The sequence below is a fragment of the Cervus canadensis genome, chromosome 1 (genome assembly GCF_019320065.1).
Source record: "Cervus canadensis isolate Bull #8, Minnesota chromosome 1, ASM1932006v1, whole genome shotgun sequence".
Lineage (NCBI taxonomy): Eukaryota > Metazoa > Chordata > Mammalia > Artiodactyla > Cervidae > Cervus > Cervus canadensis.
This window is the reverse complement of record NC_057386.1, coordinates 123,943,752-123,963,980: the sequence shown is the minus strand read 5'-3', so window position 1 is coordinate 123,963,980 and position 20,229 is coordinate 123,943,752. Positions and strand designations below refer to the sequence as shown.

The window sequence follows — 20,229 nt, the reverse complement described above, 5'->3', positions numbered from 1 at the left end:
AATCCACCGTTTACTCTGATTTACTCTAATTTAATTAATTAAGAATCTTAGGCTGATTCTTTGCTGAGTCCTTCATTCTTCCTGATTTCTAGCTGCTGACTTGTCTCAGGGATCAAATTCAGTCTCCTAATTCTGCTAGGACCTCCTGTCTCTCAAGTGCCTCTTGTATGCACCTCATTGTTCTAGGCACTGGGGCTACGAAAAACTTAAATAGCAATATGACAGATAATGACTAGTTCAGGGAAAAGTCTTCAGGGGGGACTTGTAACAAAGTGGCAAATGAGTGATCTTTAAAGCACTGTTGAGAAAAAAGATTTTGAACCGACACTTGTACACTGATGTTCATTACAGCATTATTCACAATGGCCAAAATATAGAAACAATCCATCAGCGGGTGAATGGATAATGGGATATTATTCAGTCACACAAGGGAATGCTACAAGTGAACCCTCAAAACATGATGCTAAGTAAAAGAAGCCAGTTACAGAACGACAAATACTGTGAGATTTCCCCTTATATGTGACATGTAAGGAAGCAAATCCAGAGACAGAAAGTAGATTAGACGTTAACATGGTCTGGGGGTAAGAGGAATACGGAGTTACTTTTTAGTGGGTTTGGGATGATAAAAAAGTTTCAGAAATACAGGATTATATTTTTCTCCTTCTAGACTGAGTTGATGTAGTGTATTCTCGGTTATCAAAATACTCATAGCCTTTGGATTGTGAAATAATAAATATTCATGATGTGTGAAAAAGCATGATACATAACTATGATGTTAATTACATAAAAATGGATGGTTTCTTGTGTAAACACACAAATGAAACCTAGAAGGACACATCAAACGGTAAGCTGCTTGTGATTATGGATGACTGCTTTTTGTTTCTTGTGTTGTTTGGTTTCCTATTATGCACATGTTAACTTTTAAGAAATGTCAGAATATAATGTCACTGAATTGTACACTTAAAATGGTTACAATGGAAAATTAATATAATATGCTACAAGCCATTGAATTGCATACTGTAAATTGGTGAATTATATGATATGTGAATTTTATCTCAAGAAGGCCATTGTTTTTTGTTGTTTGTTTTTTTTAAAAAAAGCACTTGAAAGTAGTGCACAGAACTATGGAATGGTTTGGGGGGAAAGTGGGGCAGGAAAAGTGATGATGAATCAGGCAAATAGGGGACTTCGCTGGTGCCAGTGACTAAGACTCCGTGCTCCCACTACAGGTGGTCCAGGTTTGATCCCTGATCAGGGAACTATATCCCACATGCCACAACTGAGTGGCAACTAAAGATCCCTGGTGTCTCAACTAAGACCTGGTAAAGTCAAATAAATATTTTTTAAAAATCAGGCAAATTGTTCTCACGTGTGCATGCTCAGCTGCTCAGTTGTGTCCGACTCTTTGCGACTCCATGGGCTGTAGTCTGCCAGGCTCCTCTGTCCATGGAATTTTCCAGGCAAGACTAATGGAGTGGGTTGCCATTCCCTACTCCAGGGTATCTTCCCGACTCAGGGATTGAACCTGCATTTCCTACACTGGCAGGCAGATTCTTTGCCACCGTGCCATAACGGTCGGTGAAAGCAGAATGGTGCCTTTGTGTGGAGGTACTGTCATGTCCTTGTCCCACTAACAGAATACAGTTTAAAGTTCTAACCCTGACCCTGGCTCTCAGAAACATGGGTCCTTCATTATTACCTGCTAGGACAGCTTTGTCCCCATATTCTTTGCGCTAACGTTGCCTTCATGCCAGGCTTGCTTATGTCAAAATATACTTCTCTCTCATTTAGCCTACCTGATTTGGCTCACCTGTTCTGACCTCAGTTAATTTAACTGCCATCTTCACTAAGTCTTCCCCAACTGACCTCAGTAATACCAGCCTGCCCTTTCTCTGGGCTTCTACATCACTGAACAGTCATGTCAATCTTTCAATGTTTCTTGGCTTTTATCTTGTTATACATATTTCTCATCAGAAGGCTAAGAGCCTGGGAAGCATAGCTGCTGTTTACATTTCTTGAACATCTGCAATCTCCTGATTTTATTGCCTCAAAGTTTTACTAGAAGTTGCAATGTAGCCAACTGACCATCTTATAATGGCTGCGAAGGCCAGCCCTAGGTTTGGAAAGACTTAGGTTTCATTGCCATTTCTGCCAATTTCCAAGTGTTTGAGTTTGGGCAAGTTATTTAATTCCTGTAGGCATCAGCTTCTTGATAGTACCTGTATCCGCCGCAAAGACCCTTGGGAGGGTTAAATAGGATTTAAACATGCAAAGTGTTTAGCAAGCTGCCAGATCACCTGTAAATTGGAGCTGCAGTGTTAAGGCAAAGTGGGAAATTGTGATTGGTGATTTATCTCAAAATCAACACAGAACAGATGTGGCCCTAAAATTACACTCTCCTAATGGAATGGTCTTCCAAACTGCTATAAACAAAATGAAGGGAGAAATGAACCAAATGGCTTTTGGTATTACATCCCTTTCTGGACACAGCTCCAGACTTTTTTTGATTAAGGTCTCCAGTGCTAATAATTTTGGAGGAAAGGAAAACGTAGAAGAAAATAATTCTCATAAATCTTATTCAAGCATTTCCATGTGCCATTACTATACATATGACAGTAATCAGTGGCATATTAAAATAGTAAATGTAAACAGCATGCTTAAGAAAAGTACCAGGTGACTGTTGTCCTCACCTTGTTTATAGCTAATGTAGTTCTTCTAATATTTGACTTTCTATCAATATTTTTTATCAATATTTTTTTAAAGACTAGATTCCCGCACCCTCAGTTATTAAGTAATACACATCTTATTGAATTACAGCTTATATGACTTAAAATGTACAAGTCTTTGTAACTGCCTTTGATGCAAAATAATCACTCTTAACAGTTTGGTGTTATGTATCTCTGTAGTTTTTTTGGGAGTACGTACAATCAAATAAACAAGGATGGAATCATACTATAATGCTACCCTCAACCTTTCTTTTAAACTCAATGGAAAAAAAAAAACCTCAATGATGTATATCCTAAGGCATCTTTACATGACAGAACAGATACAGCCCCTTATCGTTTTTAATGGCTGCATATTTCATTTTATACATGCATCATGATTACTTCTGTATCCAATACTCTATTGAAAAATGTCTGAATTATTTCCAGGTTTGTGTGTGTGTGTTCCAATATTCAACAATACTTCAGGCTGAACTGCTGAATCAAAAAGAATGAACACTTAACAACATAATACAATTTTAAAAAGACAAAACAACCTCAATAACTACTGAACTGCCTTCTCTAAAAAGTTGTACCTTGTAATCATCTTCTTTTAATGTCAACATTGCATTTTGATTAAAGCTGTATTTTTTGAACCCATTATGCTATACTGCATGTATAATTTACTTCTAAATCCTTTGGAAAGTATTCTCTCTGGTATGTTAAAAAACAGAACACGTAACCATCATACAGCACTAATGGGAAATAATTTAGAAGCCAGGTTTTTAACTTATTGTCTGTGCTCCCCCTGCTGGTACTAATGAAATAGGCACCACAGTGAATTGGTTTCTATCACAGTGTTTCCACAAGTAAAAAAAAAATAGAACACATTTGTTAGAAACAAACCTTTGATCTTGACATCAATCACCGTGGCTTGCTTTATTTTTGACAGGTCTCTGAGTCTATAACAGAAGTTCCAACCCAAACACCTAGAATCTGATTTGAGATAAAAGTTTTAATTAAAAAACAAAAACAACCCAGAAACAGTCTTTTGGCTTCAGGACTATTCTTTTATCTATCTATGGAGTACATTTTCTTGGGTATGTGAAATATGGTACTTAACTTTGTCCATAATTTAGATCTCCAGTGAACAGATGCTCAAGACTTATAATTTAACTCAAACATTTTAATTACATTTTAACCCATAAAAGCCAAAATGAAAATTCTCTAGTCAATCAAGTTTCACTGCAAAGCTCCAGTTTTAATACCATTTGAAATTTAGTTCTGCTCTTATATGCATTCCCTTTGCCCTTAGCAGCACAATACAAACAATCTGGGAGGCAAGATACTCAGTTAAAACTTGCCTCTTGGGCTTTCCTGGTGGTCCAGTGGTTAAGAATCTGGCTGTCAATGCAGGGGACAACAGTGTGATTCCTGGTCCAGAAAGATGCCACATACCACAGGGCAACTAAACCAGTGCTCTGTAACAAGAAAAGCCACTGCTATGAGGAGCCCATGCAGGACAAAAGAGTAGCCCCACTCGCTGCAACTAGAGAAAGCCCATGCAGCAACGAAGACCCAGTTCAGGCAAAAATAAATTAAAAAAACAAAAACAAAACAATCTTTCCCTCTTTGCAGGTTCCCTTGTAGCTGGAGACCAAGACACAAGTGCAAGTCTGGGCAGGATTTCTGGGAAGGTAAGTAAGGTGGCACTCAGCTGCTACGCTCCTTCAGCCCTCATGCTCTCCTCTCTTCCTCAGCGGAGCTGAGATGCAGGAGCATCAAGAGAAGATGAGGATGACAGCCACACGCAAAGGAGAGTGGAGTGGGAAGACAGGAAGAGCTTGGGCCCTCCACAACAGCTTTAAATGGCCACCCCATCTGGGGCTACTTCCAGATTTTAAAAAACAGGGGCTTCCCGGTGTTTTAGTAGCTAAGACTCCGAGCTCCCAATGCAGGGGCCCTGAGTTCGATCCCTGGTCAGGGAACTAGATCCCACATGCTGCAACTAAGAGTTCACATTCCACAACCAAGAGATTCCACATGTTGCAACTATCCCACATGCAACTAAGACCCTGTGCTGCCAAATGAATAACTATTTAAAAACAAAACCAACAAAACCCCCAAGGCACTGTAAATTGGGTTTTCTGAGCTTGTGGCCAAGTACAATTCCAACACAGATACAAAAACAACTGCCTCTTAAAGTAAAAATCAAACACATAAAGGTATAACAAAGGTGAGTGAAAGTCACTCGGTCGTGTAAAACTCTTTGTGACCCCATGAACTATACAGTCCATGGAATTCTCTAGGCCAGAATACTGGAATGGGTAGCCTTTCCCTTCTCCAGGGGATCTTCCTAACCCAGTGGCAGTGCAGTAACTTTATGGCCAGAAGTCTTGAGGCACTTTCTAAAATACCTAATTTATAACCTTAACATACCTGGAAAATACATGGTCCCATAAGTTTTTAGAAGAAATCATGTTTACTGTCAGCCTAACAATGAAAACCTTTTAAATGCTAAAAACTGGCCAAATGTAAAAATGAATGCCACATAAGGACAGAAAATAGCATGTAAAAATAAATCTATACATTTATGTTCTGCTGATCTATGATGAGGGAGTCAATACAATTCAAAGAAGAAAGGATAGTCTTTTTCAATAAATGGCACTGGTACCAATGGATAGTCACATGCAAAAGAAAAAAAGTTAGACCCCTACCTCACTTCATATACAAAAGTTGATTAAAAAAATGGATCAAAGACCTAAAATTTCTTGTTACTCTAAATTTGTTACAATGTGGGGGAAAAAAAGACCTAAATATAAGAACTAAAAGTATAAAATGCTTAGGAAACATAGGTGAAAACTGATACTTTGGGACAGGTAACGGTCTTTTAAGTATGAACCAAAAGCATAAGTGACCAAAGGAAAAATAGACAAATGAGCTTTAACTCAAATTAAATATATCTGTGCTACAAAAGACAAAACCAAGAAAGTAAAAAAAAAACAAAGACCTACTATACAGCACAGTGAACTTAACTCTGTATCTTGTAAAAACCTATAATGGAAAAGAATATGAAAAAGAATATAACAGAACACTGTAAATTAACTATGAAAGTGAAAGTCACGTCTGACTCTTTGTGACCCCATGGACTATACAGTCCATGGAATTCTCCAGGTCAGAATACTGGAGAGGGTAGCCTTTCCCTTCTCCAGGGGATCTTACCAACTCAGGGATCAAACCCAGGCCTTCCACATTGCAGGTGAATTCTTTACCAGTTGAGCTGCAAGGGAAGCCCAAGAATACTAGAGTGGGTAGCCTATCCCTTCTTCAGCCGATCTTCCTGACCCAGGAATTGAACCGGGATCTCCTGCATTGCAGGCAGATTCTTTACCAACTGAGCTATTAACTATACTTCAATTAAAAAGGAACAGTTCTTCATAGAAAATAAACATTTCCTTCAAGGTATATAACAAAAGAAAAAAAAAACCCTATGGAATCGGAGAAATTATCTGCAAATCACGTATCTGATAAGGGTCTAGTATTTACTATATATATTTAAAAAAACCCTACAACTCAACAACAAAAAGACAAACAAAAAACGAGCAAAGAATTTGAACATTTTTCAAAAAAAGATAGACAAATGGTCAATATCCACATGAAAAGATGTTCAGTATCATTAACATAAGGGAAATACAAATCAAAATGAGATACTTCACATGAGTATCACAAAATGAGATACTTCACATCCACTAGGGTGTCTATAAACAAATAAGAAGTGTTGGTGAGGATGTGGGGAAATCAGAACCTTCATGCTTTGCTGGTAGGAATGTAAGACAGTACAGCTGGTGCAGCCTCTGTGGAAAAAAGTCCCAAAGTTCTTCAGGAAGCTAAATATAGCTATCATAGGACTCAGTAATTCCACTTCTAGGTATATAACTGAGAGAAATGGAAACATGTCCACACAAAAATTTGTACATGAATGTTCTCGACAGCACTGCTTATAATAGCCAAAAAAAAAAAAAAAAAAAAAAAAGAAGCAACTCAGATGTCCATATGCTGATGAATGGACAAATAAAATGGGGGGTCTAGTCACATAATGGAAAATTACAGAGCCATTAAAGGGAATGAAGTACTGACACAGGCTACAACATGCATGAATCTTAACACCCATGCTAAGTAAAAGAGGCCAGACACAAAAGCATACGCATTATTTGATTTCATATCTATGAGGTGCTGGGAAAAGGTAAATTCTGACACTGAAAGCAGATTAGAGGCGACCAGGAATTGGGAATTACAGGTACCTGGGGTTTAATGGTTAGTGTTTCTGTTTGGGGTAACAAAAAAGTTTTGGAAGCAGATAGTGGTGATGGTGGCACAACACTGTATGTAATTAATACCAGTGAATTATACATTTAAAAGTGGTTAAAAAAAAAAAAATAAAAATAAAATAAAAAAAATAAAATAAAATAAAAGTGGTTAAAACATAGTAAATGTTATACATTCAGTTCAGTTCAGTTCAGTCACTCAATTGTGTTCGACTGTTTGCAGCTCACCAACTCCCAGAGCTTGCTCAAACTCATGTCCATTGAGTCAGTGATGCCATTCATCATCCTCTGTCATCCCCTTCTCCTCCTGCCTTCAATCTTTCCCAGCATCAGGGTCTTTTCCAACAAGTCAGTTCTTCGAATCAGGTGGCCAAAGGATTGGAGTTTCAGCATCAGTCCTTCCAATGAATATTTAGGACTGATCTCCTTTAGGATTGACTGGTTTGATCTCCCTGCAGTTCAAGGGATTCTCAAGAGTCTTCTCCAACACCACAGTTCAAAAGCGTCAATTCTGCAGTTTTCTTTATAGTCCAATTCTCACATCCATACATGACTACTGGAAAAACCATAGCTTTGACTAGACGAACCTTTGTTGGCAAAGTAATGTCTCTGGCTTTTTAATATACTGTCTAGTTTGGTCGTAGCTTTTCTTCCAAGGAACAAGCATCTTTTAATTTCATGGCTGCAGTCACCTTTCTGCAGTGTTTTACCATAATTTTTTTTCAAAAAAGGAATGAGGTACTGATATACATTATAACATGGACAAACCTTGAAAACATTGTCCTGGGTCAAAGAAATAAGACAGGAAAGAACCCTGTTTTACAATTCCATTTATGTGAAATGTTCAGAAAAGGCAAATCAATAAGAGACAGTGGGAGGAAGGGGTTGGGTATGCTTGCTAAAGAGTACATCTTTTTAGGGTGGCGAAAATTTTCTGGAATTAGTGGTGATGAGAAAAACTTAGTGTACAAAAGGAAATAAACCATGAATATTCATTGGAAGGACTGATGCTGAAGCTGAAGCTCCAATACTTTGGCCACCTGATTCGAAGAGCCGACTCACTGGAAAATACCCTGATGCTGGGAAAGACTGAGGGCAGGAAGAGAAGGGGGCAAAAGAGGATGAGAAAGTTGGCTGGCATCACTGACTCAATGGACATGAATTTGAGCAAACTCTGGGAGACAGTGAAGGACAGGGAAGCCTGGCGTGCTGCAGTCCATGGGGTCACAAAGAGATGGACATAACAGCGGCTGAACAGCAACAACAATGTATTATCAACTGCTGAACTGTACACTTGAAAAAGGTGAATACGGTCCCCCCAATTTTTATGTAAATGTCAAAGATAAGCAATGGATTTCTTCTGACATGAAATGTTAGAAATTTCTTTATTATTATTTATTAAGCACCAGCTTAATACTGCAGACATTTCAAATCACCAGGCAACAACTCATTCTTCCCCACCCATCCCACCCCAAATTCTTGATAAAGAGCTCTTCAAGTAAAGACACACGCTCTTCTCTCCTCTGTATAAAACTTTATGAAATAAAGGCAAAGAACTGTGTACATCTTGCTGTGAATGCTGCCCACGGCTGTGAAGCCAGGGTCCACCCGAGGTCGGCTTTATTGTCCAGGTCCTGAAAGACTCTTGTTCATGAACTGTCTCTTCACAAAGCAAGTCCACCACTAACAAGGGGGGACAAAACAAAGAACAGTGGTGGTCAAATCACAGTGCAGGTTCAAGGTAAGGTCAGAATATGAATTTACATAACAAGAAAACTTAACAGTGGTCTGGCAGCCCTTACATTATATAAGCTCTTTGAAGGTACATGTAAAATTTTCTTTTCTTTCTCTTTTTTTTTTCTGCAGTGACTCACAGGTCACTCAAAATTATGACAACAAAATAACTACATTAAAGCTGTCTCACACAATACCCGTTCTATTGGTTTACAATGCCCCAACCTAAGAACATACAACCAAAATTTCTTATTACATGCAATTCATTATTCTCTGTGACTCAGGGAACTCCTCCTATGTATAAGGTACCGAAGTTAAGCAATACTGCAATGTGAAAACTAAACACCTTAGTGTGTTTAACAGTGGCTACAGGGTAAAAGGTGATTTATCAACTAAATAGGCAATGAAGAGTTTTTACCTTGCTGGGTTTATCATTTTGAGGGTCAAAAACTTTTTCACAAAGTCTCAGTCCAGTCTCTTGCCTCAACTGTTGTAAGTAGGCCCTCATCACTTCTAAAATCAAGAGCAGGTAAAATAAAAAATTATATTTCAGAAAGCATCCCAAATGTGCTAGCTGTTGATTTAGACACCGACCTTGGCAATATTCTTCAACATCTGAACAGGATAAGAAATAGAAACAGCAGTTCAAATGGTTTTAAGATTATACTTATTTTGATCCAGTGTCATACTTGTTGCCAAGGATCTTTTGTGAGAGTGACTCTCACAAAGTAGGATAGTGCATGAGCTAATGATTCCACGCTCAACCTGTACAACAATCAAGTTAAGAAAAGGAGGGGGGTAAAAAGTCCAGTGGAGAAAACTGTGTGCCACATAGGAAGGGGGAGATGTTCTTACCATCTTCCTGTTTGTTTGCAGGTTTGGCGTAAATGGCATTAAGTGGAAAACCAGGCTCTCCAGGAATGGGAAAATTAGTGATTCCCAGTGTATACATTTCTTTCTCGCCTTGGCTTTTAGAATTGCACTTAAAAAAAAAAAATTATATACACAAACAGGAAAAGGGATATAACATTTCAATTTGCAGTTTTTTTAGTCTAAGTGGCTAGGTCTGCGGTTATGATTTTGTGCCCTTTTGTAATCTGGTGAAGCCTATAGGCTCCTCCTCAGACTAATCTTTTAAATGAATAAAATAAAACAGGACTACACAAAAATCCAATTGTAATGAAATACAATAATTACAATATTTAAAAAATCAAACTTATGACATAGCCACACATGTGCTCTTTAATGCACTAAATAACAAAACTCAGCAGTGGACCTAACAACTGAATTTTGAAGCAGTAATGAATGTAAATAAAATTTCAAAGTATCTTCAATTCTAAATGTAGTATGAAAATGCTGCAGAAAGTCACAGGTATTGCTAATGCTATTGTGGGTTGCTACCTACGTTAATAATTAAAGTAAATGCTAGATTTCAGTTGGAAGTTAGTGAAAAGATGTAATCTTTTCTCCATTTAAGTTCATGTACCCCTGAATTCTATTCCTGGACCCCAGGTTAAGAACCCTTGAGCCACGGGCTTAAAAAATAATATTTTGGTCAAGATTTCAGCCTTGGAAAAATATATGCATAGCCTTAAAATACCATCATCCTTATCTTCTCATTAGTCAACTACTGTAAGTTTAGACATCTACATTCAGATTTTCCTCTCAAGTCCATGTTCTAAGTCAGAGGAAATATTTTCTACTTCTCCTTAAAGTCTGAACAAGTCTAAATACCTATTGTGTTCCTGACAAATGATCATCCAGGCTTAATTACCTTTTGGAGTTTCTTTAGACACTCAGAAATGTAGAGAGTTATATATATCAAGGTCCGATCAGCTTCATTCTATGGGAAGAAAACAAAACTTAAAAACAGTACTGATCAAAATGCAACAATTATTTGCAATAAAAGAATTTAATCTTTGTCTTTTGATTTATTAACTGAAAACTGAGCGCACAGTCACGACAGCATCAAAATTCCCATTCTCCACCAGCTTCCTCCCTGAGCTGTGCGGCTGCCCCTGTTTTCCTCAGCTCCCCTTGCCCTGGGTTCCTGGGCAGTTGTACCAATAACTTCTCCTTCTTGGAAGGAGAGCTAACAAAGCCGCCTGGAAAACCTGAGGTGAACCATATGGCTGGTTAATCTTTAAAAGCTCTTTCACTTCAGGATCTCTGCCCAGATTAGAAACATGTATGACTCTAAAGGAGGAAGCAATTATTTCACAACTGACCTATTCTTGAAGAGCTCCAAAAGTCCAACTCTTGACCTGACCCAAAGGAAATGTGGAGAAGACAAACGGATGCTAATCAAATGTGGCACGTACTTCAGGTCACATTTTATATAGATTTATAATTTTAAATAAACAAACTACACTTTTCCCTATTTTTAAGAGTCTATGATATTCAAGAGAGAATGAAATGTGGTGGAATTTTAATTACAAACACCATACTTAAGACCATGCATTAGATTAGAAACGTCCATAACATCATAGATCACGGTTTATTGTCCAAGAGTCTACAAATAAAGATTTCACACCCTGTTGGATTCCAAGAGATTAAAGTTTGGCAAGGAGTTGAAAGAAGCAAAAAGTAAAGGAGAAAAGGAAAGATATACCCATTTGAATACAGAGTTCCAAAGAACAGCAAGGAGAGATAAGAAAGCCTTCCTCAGTGATCAGTGCAAAGAAATAGAGGAAAACAACAGAATGAGAAAGACTAGAGAGCTTTTCAAGAAAATTAGAGATACCAAGGGAATATTTCAAGGAAAGATGTGCTCAATAAAGGACAGTAATGGTATGGACCTAACAGAGGCAGAAGATATTAAGAAGAGGTGGCAAGAATACACAGAAGAACTATACAAAAAAGATCTTCACAACCCAGATAACCACGATGGTGTGGTCACTCACCTAGAGTCAGATATCCTGGAATGTGAAGTCAAGAGGGCCTTAGGAAGCAACACTATCAACAAAGCTAGTGGAGGTGATGGAATTCCAGCTAAAAGAAGTCTTAAAAGATGATGCTGTGAAAGTGCTACACTCAATATGCCAGCAAATTTGGAAAACTCAGCAGTGGCCACAGGACTGGAAAAGGTCAGTTTTCATTCCAATCCCAAAGAATGCTCAAACTACCGCACAATTGCACTCATCTCACACGCTAGTAAAGTAATGCTTAAAATTCTCCAAGTCAGTCTTCAGCAATACGTGAACTGAGAACTTCCAGATGTTCAAGCTGGTTTTAGAAAAGACAGAGGAGCCAGAGATCAAATTGCCAACATTCGCCAGATCATCGAGAAAGAGAGTTCCAAAAAAACATCTATTTCTGCTTTATTGAGTATGCCAAAGTCTTTGACTGTGAGGATCACAATAAACTGTGGAAAATTCTGAAAGAGGTGGGAATACCAGACCACCTGACCTGCCTCTTGAGAAGCCTGTGTACAGGTCAGGGAGCAATAGTTAGAACTGGACATGGAACAACAGACTGGTTCCAAATAGGAAAAAGAGTACATCAAGGCTGTATATTGTCACCCTGCTTATTTAACTTATATGCAGAGTGCATCATGAGAAACGTTGGGCTGGAGGAAGCACAAGCTGGAATCAAGATTGCCGCGAGAACGATCAATAACCTCAGATATGCAGATGACACCACCCTTATGGCAGAAAGTGAAGAAGAACTAAAGAACCTCTTGATGAAAGTGAAAGAGGAGAGTGAAAAAGTTGGCTTAAAGCTCAACATTCAAAAATAAATAAATAAATAAAGCTCAACATTCAGAAAACTAAGATCATGGCATCCAGTCCCATCACTTCAGGGCAAATAGATGGGGAAACAGTGGAAACAGTGGCAGACTTTATTTTCTTGGGCTCCAAAATCACTGAAGATGGTGACTGAAGCTATGAAATTAAAAAATGCTTACTCCTTGAAAGTAAAGTTATGACCAACCTAGACAGCATATATATCTATATTTTTAATATTTATTTATTATGTGGCTGTGTTGGGTCTGAGTTGTGGCATGTGGGATCTTCCTTGTGTCATGGGGGATCTTTCATTACGGCACACGGATTCTCTATTTGTGGTGCAAGAGCTCAGTAGTTGTAGCACACAGGCTGAGTTGCTCTGTGGCATGTGGGATCTTAGTTCCCTGACCAGGGATCGAACCCATGTCCTCTGCATTGTAAGGCTGATTCCTAACCACTGGACCGTCAGGGAAGTCCCTAGACAGCATATTAAAAAGCAGAGATATTACTTTACCAACAAAGGTCTGTCTAGTCAAGGCTATGGATTTTCCCAGTAGTCATGTATGGATGTGAGAGTTGGGACTATGAAGAAAGCTGAGTGCCGAAGAATTGATGCTTTGAACTGTGGTGTTGGAGAAGACTCTTGAGAGTCCCTTGGACTGCAAGGAGATCCAACCAGTCCATCCTAAAGGAGATCAGTCCTGGGTGTTCATTGGAAGGACTGATGTTGAAGCTGAAACTCCAATACTTTGGCCACCTGATGCGAAGAACTGACTCATTTGAAAAGACCCTGATGCTGGGAAAGACTGAAGGCAGAAGAAGGTGATGACAGAGAACGAGATGGTTGAGTTGGCATCACCAACTCAATGGACATGAGATTGGGTAAACTCCGGGAGGTGGTGATGAAGGGGGAGGTCTGGCGTGCTGCAGTCCATGGGGTCACGAAGAGTTGGACATGACTGAGTGACTGAACTGAACTGAAATTCCATAATCTAGAACATTATCAAGATTTAGTGACATTCCTTGTAACTTGTTCATAGCAGCATCTCAGAGAACTTCTTTCCACTTCTCCCTTCCTCCTGAGATCACAAGAACTAGAAGGTGGAGGGAAGGGTCCAGGACAGAGAAGTATATAAACATCAGCATGCAAAATTTTTTGGTTTTGGACTCATACAAAGTAGGTGCTTAATACTGCTGAGTAAATAAATATAAAGAAGTGTCTAGAGAAGGGTCAATCTCTTCAGTATAGGACCAAACAATATTTTAAGCTTTGTGAGCCACAGTCTGTCACAACTACTCAACTCAGCTGCTGTGGCATGAAAGCACCCACAGGTGATGTGTAAACAAATGCAAATGGCTATGTTCCAGTAAAATTATTTACAAAAAGATGTGGTAGGCCAGATTTGGCCCTTAGACAGTAGTCTGCAAAACCATGGTGAGCTAAGATTAATATAGAATTAGGCACTGTTCTGGATTTTTAAAATCATACAATCTAATTTCATTTTACTTATTCTTCACATTAACTCTGACTGCCAAGTAGATACTATCCCCATCAGAAAACTAAAGAGCAAAAGTTTTGTACTTTACCTTAATTTCATAGTTTTTGAAGAAGACATTGGCCTTAAAGTAATAGATAGCTTCATCCACAATATCTGTATCTTTTGCTAAGCAGGGCAGGATGGGAGAAAGGCAGAGGATGTTAGCCAAATGTAAAACATAACATTTAAAAAGCAATAAAGAAAAAAAAAAAAAAAAAAAAAAAAAAAAAAAAAAAAAAAAAAAAAAAAAAAAAAAAAAAAAAAATCAAAGCTCAACAGTCAAGGGCTTTGGAATTGAATAACATAGAATCAGGCTACTGAAACAAAGTCTTTAGAAAAAATTTCTAGAAAAATAAGCACATGGTTTATTCAGACAGCTTTATTGTCTTTATAAAAATTATACATGCTTATTATAGAAACAAATGAATCAATACAGGAAAAAAAAAGTAACTGTCACCCTAATCCCACTACCCAGAAATAACTAGTCTCAGCATTTGGTGAACATCACTGCAGACATTTCTCAATGCATTTACAAAAACAGACTGAGACACAGACTAAATTTAATAAATTGCTTTCTTAAAAATATTTGGATGGTGAAAAAGTTCATTTGGGTTTTTCCAAAAGATGTTACAGAAAACCCCAATGAACTTTTTGGCCAACCCAATACAAAGAATTCCATACAATTTTATTTGAACTTACATACTATAGCTTTAGGGGAAAAAACTCTCAGCTGTTCATTTAGGAATGTACTGGGATTCACACATACATCTTTCTTTTTACAAAAACTGTGACTTCAAATATGTACAATCTGTTCAAGGTGGCTAGAGACTGAGAAAAACCAGAAGTACTGTTGTAACAAAGACAGATCTCATTACAAAATTTCTTTGGCTTTTTTTGGGTTTTCCTTTTTTTATTTTAAAAAGGTCACAGTCCCAGGGTCTTGATACCCGGCAGCTGGTTTTAACATTGCAGAAACAGTTATTTTTATTTCGCAACCCTGACTGCTATCCCTCTCACACAGCAGAAACGCAGGTTTCATACTCTAATCCAGCTGTCTTTATCTTTGCCCATTCCCTTGCTGGAGAATTTTAACAGAACTCTTTTTTTTTTCCCTCCTTTAAGAAAAATTTTTTTGGACATGTGGGATCTTAGTTCCCCATCCAAGGGTCGAACCCACACCCCCTATAGTGAAAGCGTGCAGTCTTAACCACTGGACCACCACAGAAGTCCCAAACAGGATTCTAACTCTAGACGTATGTTCCCTATGATCTATTCTCTTATTTGCAAAAAAGAAACTTCCTTCTATGATCCCACAGTGCTTACAAAAGCCAGCTAGCTCTAGTGTCATGTTGCAGAGGAAGGGAAAAGAGGCTAGCTGATAGGATTCAGGCTAGCTGATAGGATTCAGAACACAGAAGAGCATTTGACATATATAAGGTGTTCAAAAGATATCTGTTGAATGTAAATAACTAGATTAATGCTAACAGTTACTTAGTCCATAGCACAGGCTTAGATTTCTCCATAATTCCAATTCAGTCCTATTCCAGCCCCCTAGGGAAGAGTAACAAGTCACTCTTAACTATAGAAATCATGAAGTTCCAGTTTCCTGCAGTCCCAATCTCTCTCAAGGGCCCAAGAATTGCAAAGGTGGTAATTAAATTTACTTCATCCTTGGTCAATTATGTCTTCTGATATACTATATGGTACTTTGTCACAATCTGAGAAGTAATCTGATCAAACACTGATCCTTATTCTTCCTCTGCAAAAGAATAATGTCATTCTTTTACATTATTTTTCCTGTTTTGGTGGCTTTTTTTTTCCATCTCAGAACAAGAGTGTGGTGACTCACCAAATTTATTAAGTTTACTGAGCTTTAAACTGGTATTGAAAACAAAACTAAATTAAGAGGAAGTCAAGTCAAATAAACTGGCCAGAAGAATGGAGACAGGGTCAGTACAAAATTAGTAATCTAAACTATGGTCTTGGAAACCACAAATGGAACTCAGTACAGACTCTTCCTGGGTGCAGGGAAACCATGTCTAATATAATACAAATTGCACTGTTGGCAGAACATCTCAGAATGTCGTCAGAAGAGTCTCAGATAGTATCTGAAAAGAAGGAGGCATTCTGAACAGAGAAAAAAAAACCTCCAAAAAAAAAAAAAAGGTGAGTGCCAAGAAAGAAAGCAAAAGATACAAAATTCAGAAAAGAGAAGAAATGAATAATGTTATACAGGACACTTAAGACTGAGGTATTGGTAAAAAATGGGATCCTGAAGAATGGACAAAGGAAGTAGATTTAGATAAAGAAAGAGGTTAACCAATATGCAAAACAGAAAAAGAGACACAGATGTATAAAACAGACTTTGGGACTCCATGGGAGAAGGCAAGGGTGGGATGTTCTGAGAGAACAGCATTGAAACAAGTATACTATCAAGGGTGAAACAGACCACCAGCCCAGGTTGGATGCATGAGACAAGTGCTCAGGGCTGGTGCACTGGGAAGACCCAGAGGGATGGGATGGGGAGGGAGGCGGGAGGGGGGGTCGGGATGGGGAACACATGTAAATCCATGGCTGATTCATGTCAATGTACGGCAAAAACCACTACAATATTGTAAAGTAGTTAGCCTCCAACTAATAAAAATAAATGAAAAAAAAAAAAAAGAAAGAGGTTAAAACACACTTTGTTTTTTCCAGCTTGATGACAGAGAAAGGATGGGGACACAGTGTTCTACAGAAGCAGCAGCATTAGATTTTTAAGAACTGACAGTGATGATAGGGAGAGTGTTGAGAATTAAGCACATTTCCTCCTCCCTCTCAACAAAATATCCCAGAGAAAATGGCAGCAATAATACAGTTTCTTTTTTTTACAGTTTCTTATTAAATGCAACATCTACCCAAGATTTGAGAAGGTGGAAAGCACAATATCCATCAAGCAAATAGAAAATATAAGAGCAATCTGAGAAAGTATTTCCCTGATGTGCTAACATCAGAGGGTTTCATACCAAAATGTGAAAATAATGGAAAGGGGTTTTGACTTACTCTCTCTAGGGGCAGGTCCTTTGAACTGACTTCTGATAGGCAATAGTGCCATGTTTCCAATGAGTTTGGTGTCAGGGTCCATGAGGGAAGAGTGGTAAGCCTGTAGGGACAAGCCAGGTAAGAACACAGAAGCAGAAAGAGAGCAAATGTCACTGGGGCAAACAAGTCCTTTTTCCTAAAGGAAAAAAAAGAATAATCCAAGATAAACTGGCTCATGAAAACTATCAAAGTTTGAGGAATTCTGAGAAAATTTGAGGCAAGCTGATTGTTGAACACAGCCATTATTAAAAATAAAATTATATAAATTTTCAATTAAATAAATTATATTAAAAACAAAGGTAATAAATATTTGACACTTTCATTATTTCCTTTTTCAAAATTATTTTACCAATGTCTGTGATCTTAAGGTTAGTTATGTCTTTTGTACCTACAGTGGAAATACTATGATAACGTGCTACTGTGCTTCCCTTCCAATTTCACATTTGGTGACAGCACATTGGTAACTGGCGGGGTATTCACACTATAGAAATAGGCAAACACTATATAAATCAGAGGTACCCAGGAACCCAGCTGTTGTTAAAACCACAATCCAAGCACTGGCTCTTCAGCTCTGCCACTTCCTGGCTTTATGCCTTTTGACCGAGCCATCACTTTTCTTCTCTTAGCCTATTTCCACATTTGTAAAATAAAAACATATATACTTGTTTTCAGTGGGTGGATATGAGTTAGAGGAGGGAGAAAAAAATCACATTTATGAGAACAATTTATAAGCCAATTTCTAGTTCGGCATTTTACAAGATGTCTGGCTTTTTGTAAGACAACATGGGCCCCAGTCATTTATTCATTCATTCATCAAAAGATTACTAAGTACCTTCTGTGTGCAAGGCATGTGGATATACTGGCATGCATGACCAGCCCTGGCTCTGTCAGGTGAATAGAGGAGACAGATAATAAGTAAGTGATCACAGGGGAAGTCAAGGGTGCTCTTTGTGCACCTGGAATGATGAGCACAAGGCGTCAGGGTTCTGGCTTAAAATCTGGCTTTATCAAGATTTACCAGTGTGCTTATGTATTTAAGGGCTTCCCTAGTGGTTCAAATGGTAAAGAATCTGCCTGCAAAGCAGGAGACCTGGGTTCAATCCCTGGGTCAGGAAGATCCCCTGGAGGAGGAAATAGCAACCCACTCCAGTATTCTTGGCTAGAGGAGCCCAGGATTCTTGCCTAGGACAGAGGAGCTTAGTAGGACCCATGGGATCCCAAAGAGTCACTCGACTGAGTGACTAACTTTCACTTTATGTGAAAATGGATTACCAACAAGGACCTACTGTACAGCACATAGAACTCTACCCATTGTATGTGGCAGCCTGGATGGGAGGGGAGTGTGGGGAAGAACAGATACATGTGTATGTATGGCTGAGTCCCTTTGCTGATCACCTTAAACTATCACAACATTGCTAATATACTACACCCCAATACAAACACACAACACACGCACACACTAGTGTGCTACTTTGGGCAAGTTACTTAACTTCTCTGAGCCTCAACTTCCTCCTCTGCAAAATGAAAAACCACTAACATATCTACTTCATAATCACTCTGAGGATTAATTAAGGAATTATTTATACAAACTGTAGCTCAGAGCTGGCCTGACATGCATCAGGAGTCAAATGGTAGCTGTGGGATTTACGAAATATATAACTATGGTTTGCTCCTTTTCATTACAGATACGCTTCATCTAACGCAGCCCCTATCCTCCCCTGCACTAGCTATATTGTCTTGTTACCCACTTATTACCTTCATGACATTTGTCACTATCTGAAACAATCCCCCTTATTTTATTTACATTTACAGATTTATTATGTCTCCTCATTAGAATGTAAACTCCTTAAGAATAGGGATTTGTTGGCCTTATTCACTGCTATAATAGTGCTTTGGCATGCAGCAGATGCTAAACATCACGTTACTGAACATGCTTTTTCCTCATCTGCAAAATGGAGACCATGATGGTGACAAATCTACCCCTGTGGCTGTCAGAAATTAAGAACAACCAAACCATCATCAATTTTAACTCCTACTCTGATGCACATGAAAACAAACATTTGGAAACTAGGCGCAGACCTTGCACCTGCTCTGAGAGCCCTAAACCCAGCGGCTCAGGTGTGGCAGCCACTGCCGGGGCGACAAGGGAGGAGGAGTTCGGGAAGCGGGGTCGGACAGGCGACAGGCAGCATAAGGGACCCGCCTCCAAAGGCGAAGGAGGAAGTGGGCCTACAGAGGAAAAAAAAAAAAAGAAGAAGAAGCCGGGCCCTAGCTGAGATATGAGAAATTAAAAGGGCAGCCCTTGCCTTCGCGGCTCTAGTGAGGCTTTGGGAACTCTAGTGAGGCTCTGGGAACCCCGCTGGAATCGGGGGCAAGGGGAGAGGCACAAAAAACGATAAAAAGGATCAAGCTTGGAAAGGAGAGAGCAGAAGACTTGAGGCGGTCTCCTCAGCAGGCCCCGGGTCTCTACCCCACTCTGCCGTGCGCTGTTCCTCCATGGCCGGCCGACACCCCCGGGCCACCCTAATCCCACAGAGGCCGGCCCCTCTCCTCTTGCCTTTCTTCTCAGGCCCCTGCTTTCTCTCTGCCCTCCTCGGCCCGCTTTTCTCAGCGCAAGCAAGACTTCTCGCGACTCTCTCAAATCCCCGCCGTCTCCCGACACCCACAGCTTGGCCCCTTTACCGGCATCTTGGAGGCGCCCGGGTCTCCACCCCAACGAAGAGAATCTGGTCAGCGCTCGGCGGTTCCGGTCTGGCAGCCCGGGCGGGGTAGGCGGAAGTGAGCCGGAAGGGGAGGGCGAGGGCAGGACGCCGCGCTTCCGGCCTTGCAGTATGTGGCTAGCCGCTGCAGCTGCGCGGACCCGACAGGGCACCAGGGGGCGCTCGAGCCCTAGGCAGGGGCTCTGAGTATCGCGCCTGCGTCAAGTGTGGGCGAGAATGAGGTTGATTTCAGGGTTACAGAATCGTAGATAAATCACCTCTTTTGTTTTTTCTCAAAGATCACCTTTTCAGTGTAGCATTCCCTGGGTCATCCTAAATTCAGTCCAACTTCGCTCCCCTTTCCCTCAGTTCTTATGATTCTTTTATGTTTTACTTTTGGGTTTTGTCTCCCTACATTCGTA

General features: G+C 39.4%; 1 protein-coding gene across 1 annotated transcript; it reads right to left on the bottom strand.

Annotated features, from left to right (window-relative positions):
- Positions 1–8,393: 8,393 nt before the first annotated feature.
- On the bottom strand, positions 8,394–19,945 carry ARPC3 (actin related protein 2/3 complex subunit 3). The gene is made up of 7 exons (XM_043440960.1): positions 19,791–19,945; positions 17,070–17,169; positions 14,077–14,153; positions 10,536–10,604; positions 9,617–9,743; positions 9,180–9,274; positions 8,394–8,710 (listed from the first exon to the last, which is right to left on the bottom strand). Exons 1-7 carry the CDS (start codon positions 19,794–19,796, stop codon positions 8,648–8,650), a joined length of 537 nt encoding a protein of 178 aa, XP_043296895.1. The 5' UTR covers positions 19,797–19,945; the 3' UTR covers positions 8,394–8,647.
- Between the last annotated feature and the right edge of the window lie 284 nt (positions 19,946–20,229).

Excerpts from the sequence above, each read along its gene's own strand:
- ARPC3 (XM_043440960.1), bottom strand. Across the intron at positions 10,605-14,076 it reads TCAAAAACTATGAAATTAAG|AATGAAGCTGATCGGACCTT; the intron begins GTAAAGTACAAA and ends TTCTTCCCATAG. Across the intron at positions 9,275-9,616 it reads TGCAAACAAACAGGAAGATG|AAGTGATGAGGGCCTACTTA; the intron begins GTAAGAACATCT and ends TCTTGATTTTAG.